This window comes from Artemia franciscana, chromosome 21, assembly GCF_032884065.1.
Source record: "Artemia franciscana chromosome 21, ASM3288406v1, whole genome shotgun sequence".
Lineage (NCBI taxonomy): Eukaryota > Metazoa > Arthropoda > Branchiopoda > Anostraca > Artemiidae > Artemia > Artemia franciscana.
This window is the reverse complement of record NC_088883.1, coordinates 17,413,234-17,426,972: the sequence shown is the minus strand read 5'-3', so window position 1 is coordinate 17,426,972 and position 13,739 is coordinate 17,413,234. Positions and strand designations below refer to the sequence as shown.

Here is a 13,739-nt window from a genome sequence, read left to right as displayed (position 1 = left end):
AAGCTCCTATATACAAAAATGTACAATTTTGAATTTTTTGCCAGAAGAAAGATGAAAAAAATTGTTGACTTTTTTTCCAAGGGGTGATCGTATCGAAACAGTGATCCTAGAAGATCGGAAGAAGGCTCATTTGATCGGAAATCAAAAGTTCTAGCCCCCATCTCATGCCCCTCTTTTCCGAAAGTCACCCAATCAACATATTAAATAGTCGTTTTGTTCACCATAGTCGAAATATTTTATAACTATGACTTCGAGTTAGCGATAAAAAAAAATACTGTATAAAAATAAATCTTGATTTCACCAGATTGCGAATCACCAGCTAATCTGTTTGGGTTTGAGGGGATCAAACACTGTCCTTTTTTGTTCATTTATATCTATTTTAAGTCTGGATTTGTTGCCCATTTTAATTTGTATTCCATTTAAGTTCTAATTTTTTGGCTATAGTAACTTCTGCTCGTTTCAGTTTGGCATTTAAATAAGGTAACTTAAATTCGTTTTTCTTCTCATGAACACATATCAATGAAAAGAAAGCGGCTTGATTAGATGATATGTCAGGGTAGTGATGATGGAAAACAGGATAAAATGATAATGTTATCCACCTTCAAGAAGATTTATGTCTGACATTGCAACCCATACCAGGAGATAAAAAGATCCTATCTTGATTAATGCAATCAATCCAACCATTACCTTCCGGAAAAGATATTCTACTCAGTTAAAATCAATTGTACATTTTGCAAGAAAAATTCCGTCGTTGCCAGCAATATATGTGGCAGCAGAAAGGGTTTTCAGTGGAGCAGGACTAAAAGTTACTACTAAGCGTTAAATGTTGGCTCCACACAGTGTAAAGAAGCTTATTTTTATACATGACAACTACAAGCTTGTCAAAACTTAAGAAGGAAAAACTTGAATTTATTTCAAGTCAAGTGAAATTTTAAGCAAAAATAACAGCAAATAAGCAAAGAGCTACTATGAAAGGTTTCAAACGTTATAAAAGAGAAGTTGTAGGGCAGGCCGTAAGTTGTGACGCCAAGTTTTTGTTGAGATGCCACTGAAGAAAAAAAAGCCGCTGAAAATATAAAAAAGTGGACGTAAATTTGTTTTTCCCAAGTATTGGACAGCAGGCAACTACCTCATAGGTTTGAGTAGTCAAAGAAGTGGAATGCAGGTCACAAAACCAGGAAATCCAGACATGGAATAAGATTGTCATCAGATTCCCTTGAAATTTCATAAATTAGCTATAGATACATGGTGCAAGAAAATTTATTTTATTATTAAATTACTATTCCCAATTTTGTCATATCAATGCAATTCTCAAGCATTTTAAAGTATCATTGTTGATCATTTGGATTAAAAGAATGATTAGAAGAAGTTACATCTTGATGATTTATTTTGTCCCAAGTTTGATCATAGTAACGAAGCTGAAAAGCAATGGCGAATTCCAAAAATATACCCTAAAACGAAAAAGAATTTTAATAAGAACTGGTACCAATTTAGTTTTCAAAATTAAAAATAGTTAAAAAATAGTTTCCAAACAGCGTTGTCTTATTATAATAGACAGAAAAGAAAAATCAACAAATGCCCTAAGAGTTATTATAAAAAGATTATAATTTTAAATAGCGTTGGTCTGGTTTTAATCCTGCTAAGAAAATACAGTAGCAAATTCAATACTGCCAATTTGTTTTATTGCTAAGAGCTATTTAAACAAAACGACTATAATTTTAAATAACGTTAATCTGGTTTTCATACTGCTAAGAAAATAATATAAAGTATTTTGCCTGAGCTACCCGTTGAATGCTATACATTCGTTGATTATAATTACAGGTTAAATGTTTCTTAGCTCGAGAAAAAAATAACCCTTTATATTCAACACCAAAAATTGTCAACAAATAGTTCTTTCTTAAAAAAGCACCGAAACCCAAGCCCAAATTAATTGATAACAATATAACAATAAACTTTTATGGCAAATATTTCTTAGAAGGCCTCCTCCAATTTCCATTGAAAATTAAATATTTGAAAACATATTCCTTCTTTATTAAGGCAATATATTTTTATTTAACTTAAATAGAGTAGTAATTTTATTTACACACCATGATATAAACAAGCTTGCAAAATTCTTAAAGGAAAGTGTAAAAAAAAATCCTAAAGAAATAGGAAAATACAGAGTAATAGAAAAAATTCCTGTACAAATGTTTTCTAGCTCAAATTTCTTCCAAAAAATCTGATTTTACCTCTAGTGGACAAAAATCACTCCTACAAACGTCTGTAAACATGAGCACTTATACGGCAATATTTTTTTACCCCCTCTTGGAATATCACTACCCCACAGTGCTGAAAATAAAATTCAATTTTCTTCCCTTAAAGTTTTAGGTAAATTTCACGCACGAAAGCAGATTTTAATCTGGCTTATTTCGGGAATGCTAGAGATTATTTTTGGTTTATTCGCAAACGTGCCATTAAAGAATATTTCTACTAGGGACATTTTGAATATACGACACATTAACTTATTAATAGAGCTTGATTGACATTAAGGGGGAGCAAGATCTTGCCATTTTTACAAACGATTCTGGTATTTTTTTTTTTATCTTAATTACATTTTAAATTGCATTTTACTTTTTCGTAGGATTAAGAAAGTGGTTTGTCTTGATTGGAATAACCTCTAGACTATTTTTAAGGTTTTTGCTCTCTACCTGCTGAACTGGACTCCAGCCTACCCTGCAATACCTGCTGCGCATGTGCATCAATGAATATAAACTTAGTAGAACCATGCATCAATGAATAAAGCCTCAAATACATAATCTATAGCCTATGAAAAGGAAATTTACTAATAATTTTCCACATTAAACCCAGTGGTATCAAAGGAGGAAGGGAACTTGCCCCCAAGATTTCTACCCATCTCTTAGATTTTGAAAAATAGATTTTTTTATAGAGTGTAGTTATAGTATGAGTTATAGTAGAGTTATAGTATGATGATGTCTTATGGACTTAGAGATGCTCTTTTTGCTCTCAATCTAAATATTTTGGTTTTGAAAATTTACTAAGCTCTTCTGTAGCAAGGTGATAAGAGTAAGCATAGTTATTATAGATTCATTAGCTTGATTTCTATTGGAAGCAAATTATCTAGTATGATGATACTTTTTAGACTTAGAGATGCTATAGCCTAAATAAAGTTTTAAAATAAGAGTAGTGTGGTTTTTGGAAAGGCAAAGTATATTTTGACCAAATTTATATACTTGGATTAATAATTGAGAACCATCTGAGGCATCAGACCCCCTTTGGACCTTAGCTTTATAGATTATAAGCAATTACTTGAATCAGTCAATAGAACATCTTTATTGTGGTATGTACAAGAATAACATTGCTGAAGTTAAGGCAGGAAATAAGGTTAGCCTAGTAGCTAGTTTTGTGTTGAATCAGAAGTTAAGCAGGGTTGTATTCCATCCCTGTTTATATAGGAATATTTTGATGGATGTTGTCCTAAGGAGCATAGCAAAGGCTATGAGAGAACACAAATTAAATAAGAGAGTAAAACTCTCTTACACTTGTATTGTTGTGATGATTTGAGCATCCTAGATGAAAATATTTGCAAAATCAACAAATTTTTAGAAGTTTTGAGAGTTCAGGTGCAGAAATAGGTTTACAAATTAATTTTCAGAAGTTGCCAAGAATTGGAATAAGTGAAGGGAAGAGGTGATGTTGGGTAACAAGAAGATCAATCAAGTGGACAGCTTCACTTACCTAGGTAGTACTGTAACAATTTGTCTCTTCAAGCATATACTTCAGATACCCAGGTTAAAAAACCTAAAATAATACAATCATAAGCAAAGAATAAGCAATATATAACAGCAAACATACACAAATGCAAGCAGGAAAGTAAGGAATATTACATATCCCTTCTTTTCAAAAGGGCTTGTGAATCATAGGTTTATTCTTGATTGCAGCTTGACTTGTTGATCACTCCTTGTAGTAACAGAACTTTTAAGACTATTGTTCACTTTAGCCATGGAAGGTAAGGAGATCACATTGTTTTGCTAGGCAATGGCAGCTGGCAATTCTGGCATGCTGGATTGGCAAAAGTGCATATCCTCTATTTGGGGTAAGTCTGGAGATTTATGCCATTAATCATGTAGTGACAAGCTGCTGATGTTTGAATCAGAACTCTTTTCTTGTGTCATCACAACTTTCAAGTGCTTTCTATTCTGGCAATATTGTCTCTTAGCTTTTGTCTGTACTACATATGATTGTGGAGCATCTGCTTCTCTGAGGACTATTGCAGGGTGCCAGGTTTGATTGTTGGACTTTGCTTGAACTTGTTGGCCTATCTACAGTGGATTAAGGCTTTTGCTGTGTTGATCATAGTACCATTTCTGTCTTTCTCTTTCTTATTCTTTGCAGACATGAATTCCTATATAGGTATGATCTTTGGAGACAAGTGCTCAATGATACAGGGCACTAAGGATCTCAAACTTCTACTCATTAGCAGCTTGGCCAGGGAAGCTAGACCATTGAATGGTGTGTTATAGTACTCAAGGAGGGCAAGCTTGAGGTCAGTATTTGATTTCTTTGTTTTCATGATCATGGCCTTAGCAATACCCACTGTTTTCTCAGCAAGCCCATTGGACTGAGGATGGTTTTGGCTAGGTATGTTGTGTTGTATTCCCCACTGTCTCATAAAATTTTAAACATTTTTGATGTGAATTGTGGCCCATTATCAGATGTAATAATCAAGGCTATCCCAAATCTAGAAAAGTAAGATTATAGTTTCTAGATTATGAGGTTAGTGTAAGCATTTGCTCCCTTGACAAAATCTTCTATAGCCTGACTCATCTTTGGCTAGAAAATAACTAATCTGGCTCTGCTTTTTGTCTTCTCAATACCAAGGTGTGAAGCATGGATGCTTTTCAATACAGCAATTTGCATGCTGTATAGGATGACAAGGTCATCTTTCATAATGATGTCATAACCAACATCGACATTGATTTTACTGACCAGAATTCAGCTATAGCAGAACTACTGGTGTGGTTTTGGGCCAACCTTCTTCTACCATTTTCAGCAGAACCCTCAGCTGTGAATCTTTCAGCGTTTTTTGTTTCAACTCAGATAGATTTTCTTGACTGATTGTTAGTAGGTTCATAACAGAGTGTGCATAGTATTTAATTTCTCTGTCAAGCAATGGTTCCTTGGTTTCTAAGTGGAGCCAGGAGAGGGTATCTGGGATAAGTATTTCAGTGCCTGGATGATAACTGAAATTGTAGGGTTGTAGATGTAACAGTATTATTTGTAGTCTTGGTGATGACTTATTGAATGGGCAATTGAGGATTGTTCCTGGGGTTTGCAGTCACTAATAGCTTTGAAGTGACAGCCATAGAGATACTGATGAAAATGGTGACATCCTAAAACAATGGCATACATCTCCTTTTCAATTTGTGAGTATGTGCTCTGTTTCATTTGGTGATTTTGTTGCAAATGAAACGATTATATTCTCTTGAAGAAGGACAGCACCAAGTATTGATTTGGAACCATCAACTTAGATCTCTATCTGACTTTATGTAGGATCAAAGAGCAAAATTTTTTTTGGTGATTGACACTTTAATTTTTGTAAGTGTGGCTTTGTGTTCATTTCTCCAGTTAAATTGCTTCTGCTTAGCTAAGGTCTTAAGAGGTTGATTTAGGCTTGATAAGTTTGGGCTATAGTGTGAGAAGAGTTTAACATTCCAAGGGCTGTTTGTAGTCCTTCCTAGGATTTGGGTGATGGCATTTCCTCTGTTGCTTGGATTTTTTCAGAATCTTGGTGGATGCTGTTTTTGGAAGTGATGTGTCCAAAGTAAGGTGTCAAAGCTGATTTGAAAATACACTTGTCTTTATTAAGCTTGACTCCCTTTTTTCTACCTCTTAAAATATTTTTTTGAAGATTCTGTCATGATCCTCATCAGATACACCAGAGATGGCAATGTCTTCTGAAATTACTGAAAATCTCTTGAGGCTGCTGAATGCATCTTCCATGTGGTGTTGGAACTCATCTCATGCAGACTTGAGTCCAAAGGGCATACATTTAAATTTGTAGTGTCTGTATGGAGTTGAGAATGTAGTTAGTTTGAAATATGCATCATCAAGACATAAGTTCCAATATCCGATCTGGCAGGTAGCTTGGAGAAGTACTTAGCACCTATATGCTTTTGCACAGCTTTTTCAAAAGTTGGCATGGGATGTTTGGGTCTCTTTATAGCTTAGTTAAGATCATGAGGATCTATACAGACTCTCAAGGTTCCATCTGGTTTCTCAACAACCACAGTTGAGTTCACCCATTAGTTGGATGGGTCATCTTCTTGATGGCTTCTATGTTCTCCATACAATCTAGTTCATCTTTGAATTTGGACTGAAGAATCAAGGAGAATCGTCTTGTGAGCTGAATAGATGGCTTTGCACCTTCCATTAGTAATATCTTATTTTCAACTTTCAGTTTCCCAACTCTCTCAAAAAGGTCAGAAAGTGTGGTGAATATCTTATCAGTGCTGAGCCTTCCAGGCTGAAGACTAAGTATCAGCTTTACTAGGTTCAGTTGGTGACTTGCACTGAAGCCAAAGATAGGAGTGCCTGGCTGACTGATAGTTTTTCAAACATTTGGGTGTAATAGTGCATACAGGACACACTCATAAACATACATTTGATTTTGTATATATAGATAGTTCAGAGTTTAGTGATAGTTTGAACCACCAATACAGACATTTTAGAATCACAATACTCTTATTCTTCCTCGAAAGGCTCTATAAACAATGATACAAGGGGGATACAAAAAACATTACAATATAAGCAACAACCAAAAAGAAAAGATAAGTTTTAAACAGCTTATAAGAATAAAAAGAGACCATACATGAGGCCTGGGAGTCAAAGTGCAGAGAAGATCACTGTATATCATGAAATAGACATTCAGGGGACATTAAATGCACAAAGGGAAAAAAACTATTCTGTTTGATTCTTAACTAAGTGGTCCTTAAGAATTCTTTTAAAAATTTCAAACGAGTTGTATCTCTTAACAAGCAAAACCTGTAAGAAGCACAGGAAAGAATGTATATAGACTCTAGGTTTAGGAGTGGATTTGGTGAGAAATGGTTGGTGTCCATAGCCAGACACAATGCTTTGTTATGCATGATAGAAAGTGGCTGGAGTGTAGAAGGAAAAGTAGACATCCATACAATAGGGCAATAAGAAACATGTGACTGGACAAGGCAGAAAAAAAGGAAGCTTCGGAAAAGACCCAGGAAAGGTGTTTTGAAGTTTTCAAATGACACCCAAACTCTATGAGACCTTAACCCTAATCTTGGCTGTAGGGTGTCTAAATGAAAGGTTCTCATCTAGCATAATACCAAGAAACCAGACCAACCAATCCTCTGGCCTACACAAGGAGCCCTGTGACACCTAATGCTATAGTTTACACTATAGTAGGAATATGGTAGTAGTTTTGCTAGAGTGGTCATGGTAGTAGTAGCCACACAATGATTTCGTTCTTCATATTATAATATTAGCCTCAAATTTTCAACAAAAACCCTTTGAATTCCTTAAGTATCAAGTTTATTGAAAATCTATAAACTTGAAATATTTATATGAAGATTTAATCTCCAATTTTCTTTAGATTTTGGACTGAAATAAGCCTCAGATTTGTAATCAACAAGGTCAGAAATCCTTAAATATCAACTTTGGTGAAAATCAAATACATTTTTTGAAATTTTTACTTAATGCGGTTTGATTTTGGACAGCCACATGGCAATTTAATGATTTTCAGTGATTAAAGTACCATTTCCTAAATAATGTCTGAATAAAAATGAGTCAAAGGAACACCTTGTGCACACATAAGCAAAGTTGAGGCCAGCAAAATTAGTTTTTGAGAGGGTATAGTCTTAAGGTTCCCTCACTTGCTGAAGCACAAATAACATTCTTCCATTAGGGGTTTTAAGGAAACAGTAGCCCTGTTCTCATTTGAGTTAATTTCTCTCCGTTTTAAGCTTAGATTAATTATTCAAATTAATTTTTAGTTTTTTTCTTTGTTTCTTTTTCTTTGTTTTCTTTGTTTTAGGTTTAGAAGTTTGTTTTGATCACTCATTTTGATTGTCTGTTTTAGTCATTTCATAGCTGATTCCTGTTTCAAATATCACTTACTATAGGGCACTTCTTGTTTTAGGTTATGATGGTACTCTTTCCTTTCCTTTGAAAAGCTTATTTTGGAAATAGTTGTTTTGAGTAATTTATTTTTGTTTTAACATTTACATATATGTTATGGGGTAAATGTACATATATATATATATATGCTATGGGGTATGGAGCTTATAGTATCCTCTCACCCCTGGCTAGGCCTTGTGACTTAGGATAGAAATAAATTCTTTATAGTTGTAGTCTTTTCTTAGGCAAAGTTTCAATATTCAGAAAAAATGTTTCATCAGCAATAGTGTTGGTCATCAATTTGTTTTTTTAATATATATTAAAATTCATATAAAAACATATTGAATACATATTGAAAAATATATCGTATATATATTTTAAATTTAAATTGTATTTTGTGTATCCCCCTTGTATCATTGGCCATAGAGCGTTTCGAGGGGGAATAAGAGTATTCTAAAATTTATTTATTGGTAAATCAAACTCTAAACTCACAACTGTCTATATATACAAAATCATATGTATGTTTGTGAGTGTGTCTTGTATGCACTATTACACTGCTCATTTGATCACCAAGGCACTTTAAGCAGTTGTTGAGCAGCCTACACTCTTGCAGAGGTTTTAGCTATAATTTATTTTTATTTTTTGCAGACAATATAAAAAGTTTATGTGGACAAAGTCTATGGGATGATGTAGAAAGACAAACCTTAAAAAAAAAAAACACAAAATCAAAGACAAGAAGCTCCTTCTGATGTAATAATGAAAAGGCGATTGAATAAGAAATTTGATGTTGATTGGCGTAATTAAATTTTATTAGATTAAATTAAATAATGTTTCTCACGTTTATTCGAAAAAAATTGCCATCACGTTTATGTCAGAGACATGTGATTCCAGTTCAAAAGTCGGCTATTGTTAAAGTTATTTAGGGTTTAAAATCAAAATATTTGGATATTGATGGGATTAGTGTTTCAAATTTGTTCCTAATTCTTTTGAACTGGTATATCATCTCCAACCGTTTTTTTCAAATGTGTTTTAGTAGTTCGTCTATGCCCGATTCGTTCATATGCGGTAGCGTCACATCGCTTCTAAAAAAATGAAAAGACCCGGTTTCTTGCAGTTATTATAGACCCATAACGGTAGCTTGTACTCTTAGCAAGCTTTTGAACACCTCCTACTGCCTTATATCACTAAGTCTACTCTAAATGGTGATAATCAATTTGGTTTTAGATCTGGGCTAGGCTGTCAGCATGCTCACCATGCTTTGACTTCTTTATTAAAAGATGCCCGTTGCACTCGTCACGTACTACATTTCGCAACCCTAGACTCGTCTAAAGCATTTGACAGTGTTTGTCATACTCAAGTGGGGACAGCGTTATGCCAGAGAGGATTAAATCCGTCTGTAATTCACGTGCTTCGTCTTTGGTACTCCCATTCTTACCTTCGCCTTAAGTCATTAGATAATTCTTATTTTGGTCATATCCATGCTCTTTGTGGTGTAAGACAAGGGAGAGTTCTTTCTCTTTATATTTTTCATGCTTATATTGAAGATGTACTATCAAAAGTATCGACTTACGTGCCTACTAGGACCATCTGATATATCATATATGGCTTATGGGGATGACCTTCTTCTGATTAGTCTAACTGAGTTCGATCTTGCCCATTCAGTGAAGTCAGTTACTTCTGCTTTCCGCGATATCGGCCTGTACCTAAAAATTGACAAGTGCGAGTTTCTTGATTTCAACTGTAATAATTGTTCAGAATCACTTTAATGCGGTGGTTTTAGTATTCCCTGTGTTAAATCCTTTCGTTGGCTTGGCATCACAGTTTGCGATTCTATGAATGATCTCTGGTCTCTTGCTGTCAAAGATATTAGTGATAAGCTGAGGCTCGGTTACTCTAAGATTGTGGCAAATCGTGGACACTATAGGAGAAGAGCGCCAATTCGGCTTTACTCAAATTTTTGTGATTATTCTGTACTCTTCTGTACTGGTATTCGTCCACTTCTGTTGACCGGTGATCTAAAACGTATTCGCATAAATTATTACCGGTACTGCAAATTTCTTTTATATCTACCTCGTTTTTACCGGAATACAAACTGATTAAAAAGTATTGTGCGACAGATATTACTGGTGTTTTCGAAAAATTATCCAAGCTATCTATTGAAGCGCTTTATAGGCTAGGAAGTTTTCATCGCCTTGTCCATCTCTTTTCTCTATGTGATTAACTTTGTTTCTTGTTTTACTTTTGCTGTTTTCTTTTGTATTTACTGTACTTAACCTCTGTTTTGTGAAGTGGGTGATAAATAAATTATTATTATTATTATTATATCTCTAATCCTACATTTTCTGAAAGTCAGAGAATTTGGTATATTTCTAAAAAAGAATGGAAATTGAGACATAATTTCCTTCTTTTGAAAAGCAGAACTCAATGGTGGAAACATGCTGAAATAAGGAAAAAACATTTTGATGATTCTTCCAGTGAATGGTCTCATCTATGCTTGGTAGATTGCTAAAAATTTCTGATGTAAAACCAATTCAAGCCTTGTCAGTGAGTATCTTTGCTTTTTCGACAGAGTTGCCTCTGCTTGGAAACGCTTTCCTTGGTATTATTTTACTATCGGTACTTCCATGGACAAATTTAATTATGCTTAGATCTCACTTCAAGTAAAACTTGACTTTGATAACAAAAAAATAGAAACTGGAAGAAGTATAAGAGGATATCAATTTTCCCTTGGCATACATGACACTTGATACCCCATGAAGAAGAAGAAGAAGCCTGTTTGAACAAAAAACTTAGGCGCCTTATCAGAAAAATAAGAACTTGCACTAGATTTACCCAGCTAAGTTCTGTTGTTATTGTTATACTGCTAATATATGGCATATACAGGATAATTGCTCGATTGTTCAAAACAGGTAGATACTGGTATAGGATGCAAATAAAAGAACAAATATGGGGTTTAGCAGTATAAAATTGAAAAAGAGTGTGATTTGCTTGATACATTTCAGTAAATTGTAGACCGTCATGACGCATAAGCTTGCAGCAAAAGGTGAATAAAATTTGATGCAAAACAGGCCAAAGCATTTTTCTGGGGGAGGCTCTTTTACCCAGAAAATTAGAGTGGTTTTACCTTAATATCTGAATATTTTGCATCCTTTTTGGATTTAAAAAAAGCAGAAAAGAAAAATTGCTTTGGAAGGGGGGGGGGCTTTTAAATTTTCTACTGAAGAAAATCCTCCCCCCTTCCACTCTTAAGTATGTATGTCAAAATGACCAAAACTTACTTGTCTTCATTTTTTTTTTTTTTAGGTTGAACAAAATGAGTTTTAAGAACTTCAAAGACAAGATTGAAGAAAATGATACTGTGATGCTGTATTTAAGTCCACAATCAATACATGTTATTAAAGTTATGCCAAAAATTGTTACCAGAAAAGGGAATGAAGTTGAAAACATATTTCAAACAGTTTATGGTGCTCTTAAAGTGATGGACTTAGTTGGCATGAGCTATGGGGCTAAAGTAAATCTTACCAAGGGGTATGGATATATTCTTCAGCCAACACCTGAGTTATGGACTGTTACTTTACCCCACCGAACCCAAGTTTTGTATACTCCAGATATAAGCATGGTACTGCTTCAGCTAGACATTAGACCGGGATGTATTGTTGTTGAGTCTGGCACAGGGAGTGGCTCGTTGTCTCATGCATTGATCAGAGCCATTGCTCCTGATGGAAAGTTGCATACCTATGAATTTCATGAACAGAGAGCAAAGATTGCATCTGAAGAGTTTAAAGAGCATGGGTTTGAAGATTTAGTTGTTGTACATAACCAGAATGTTTGTGAAGCTGGTTTTGGGCTTGAAAATGTTGCAGATTCAGTTTTTCTTGACCTACCTTCTCCATGGCTAGCAATTAATCATGCATTAACCTCTTTAAAAAGTAATGGGAGGATTTGTTCCTTTTCACCATGCATGGAACAAGTTCAAAAAACGTGTATTGAGTTGGAAAAGCTTCGATTTTTAGAAATAACGATTATAGAGTGTCTTGAAAGAGAATTTCAAGTCAAAAATATAAGTGTAGCTGACTCCGAATTATTTTCTTTTGATAATGACAGTGTCAATAATTCTTTAAAAAGTTTTAGAGGTTTTACAACCCCTCTGAAGATGCCTGGACATACTGGGTATTTGACATTTGCTACTGCTCCAATGAAGTCCTCTTTATCTCAAGAAATAGAGGTAGTTAATGGGTCCTAATGAAGACAAAGCTATCTTAATAAATTCACGGCTTCCTTTTTTCGGCCTTTAAACTAGAATTAGACTTGTTAGAAATTGAATTAGACCTATATAATGCAAATTAGTTGTAAGGTCAACCCAGAGTTACTTCCAATAGAAGAGATTTTTCCTTCAGGATGAAAATTGATAATGTGCACAGGCACATATCGGGGGGGGGGGGTGATCTCTTCCCCCAAAACCTTATTTTGAAGTGTTTTTTTGCCATTTCGTTTTATTTCCCTCCCAAGATTTATTCGTTTGTCCACAAAGATGAACTGGAGGTCTTAGCCGAAATGCTAATAGTCAATATCTTAGGAATCATTTATCAAACTAATAGTTTTTTTTTCAGTGTTGATTGGTCTTAGTGGGAAATATAATGATAGGTCCCTTAGAGTTGACAGTTTCAAAATTTCCAGTGCAATCCCTGTAAAATGTTACATGCTTGAAATTTGAGAAAAAAGAATTGGAAGTTGTTGAAATAACATCATTCATTATCAAAAAATTTTCATTAAGACTAGCCTTTCTAGCAGCTCTGCAGGCAACTTTAGACCAAATGGGATAAAGTATTTATTTAGGTTTAACATCATTTTTCATACATTTTGAGGGTCTCTTCCTGAGTAAAAATATGAAATCCTTCATTTGTCTTAAAACAAAGGATGTCCGAAGAGTTCAACTTTTGGCGTTTGGTAAGGATTTGTGTTTGCAATTGGAATTTCTCAAAAGGGATTTGCAAATAAAATGCATTAAGGGCTTCACTAGAACCTACTCGACTTTTTTTTCAGCCTTTCTTTTCTGAATTTGTTTTTTCCAGGTTTGCAATTAAAATTTTTCAAAAGGCATTTTGTAAAAAAAAAAAAAAAAATCAATCACATGAGTCATCCTCTACTGAAGAAATGTTGAAATGTGCTGTATTAGGTGCCGCACCAGAACCTACACGACTTTTGATTTTTTTTTTTTACCACACTAGACAAGGCAAAAATATCATTTAATTTACCAAAAATAGTCTATTAGTTTACAATAAAGAGCATTGAAGAACCAGTACTATAACCACACTAATTTAGATTAGTCTGACTGTATATTGCAAACAAATAATTTCTAAATGCTGGCTATTGTAGTGTAGAATTGTCCATAGGTTACCTATTTCAGTCTGTTTCTAATTTTTGTCCAAGCCTAGCATCAAACTTTCATAGGGTATTGAATTTAAAAGAAAGGGAATAGTTGTGGGAAAAGTGGAAGTCATGGCCAATTGTAGAAAAAAGCCAAGACAGATTGTCCATGTTAATTTTACCCCTTTGATGGCCGTTGTTACTGTCTCCCATTTATGCTC

General features: G+C 34.3%; 1 protein-coding gene across 1 annotated transcript; it reads left to right on the top strand.

The window, feature by feature from the left end:
- Positions 1–2,458: 2,458 nt before the first annotated feature.
- Positions 2,459–12,433, top strand: LOC136041108 (tRNA (adenine(58)-N(1))-methyltransferase catalytic subunit TRMT61A-like). Its single transcript, XM_065725667.1, has 2 exons — positions 2,459–2,566; positions 11,455–12,433. The coding sequence occupies exon 2, from the start codon at positions 11,465–11,467 to the stop codon at positions 12,392–12,394; it is 930 nt and encodes a 309-aa protein (XP_065581739.1). The 5' UTR covers positions 2,459–2,566; positions 11,455–11,464; the 3' UTR covers positions 12,395–12,433.
- The last annotated feature ends 1,306 nt before the right edge of the window (positions 12,434–13,739 follow it).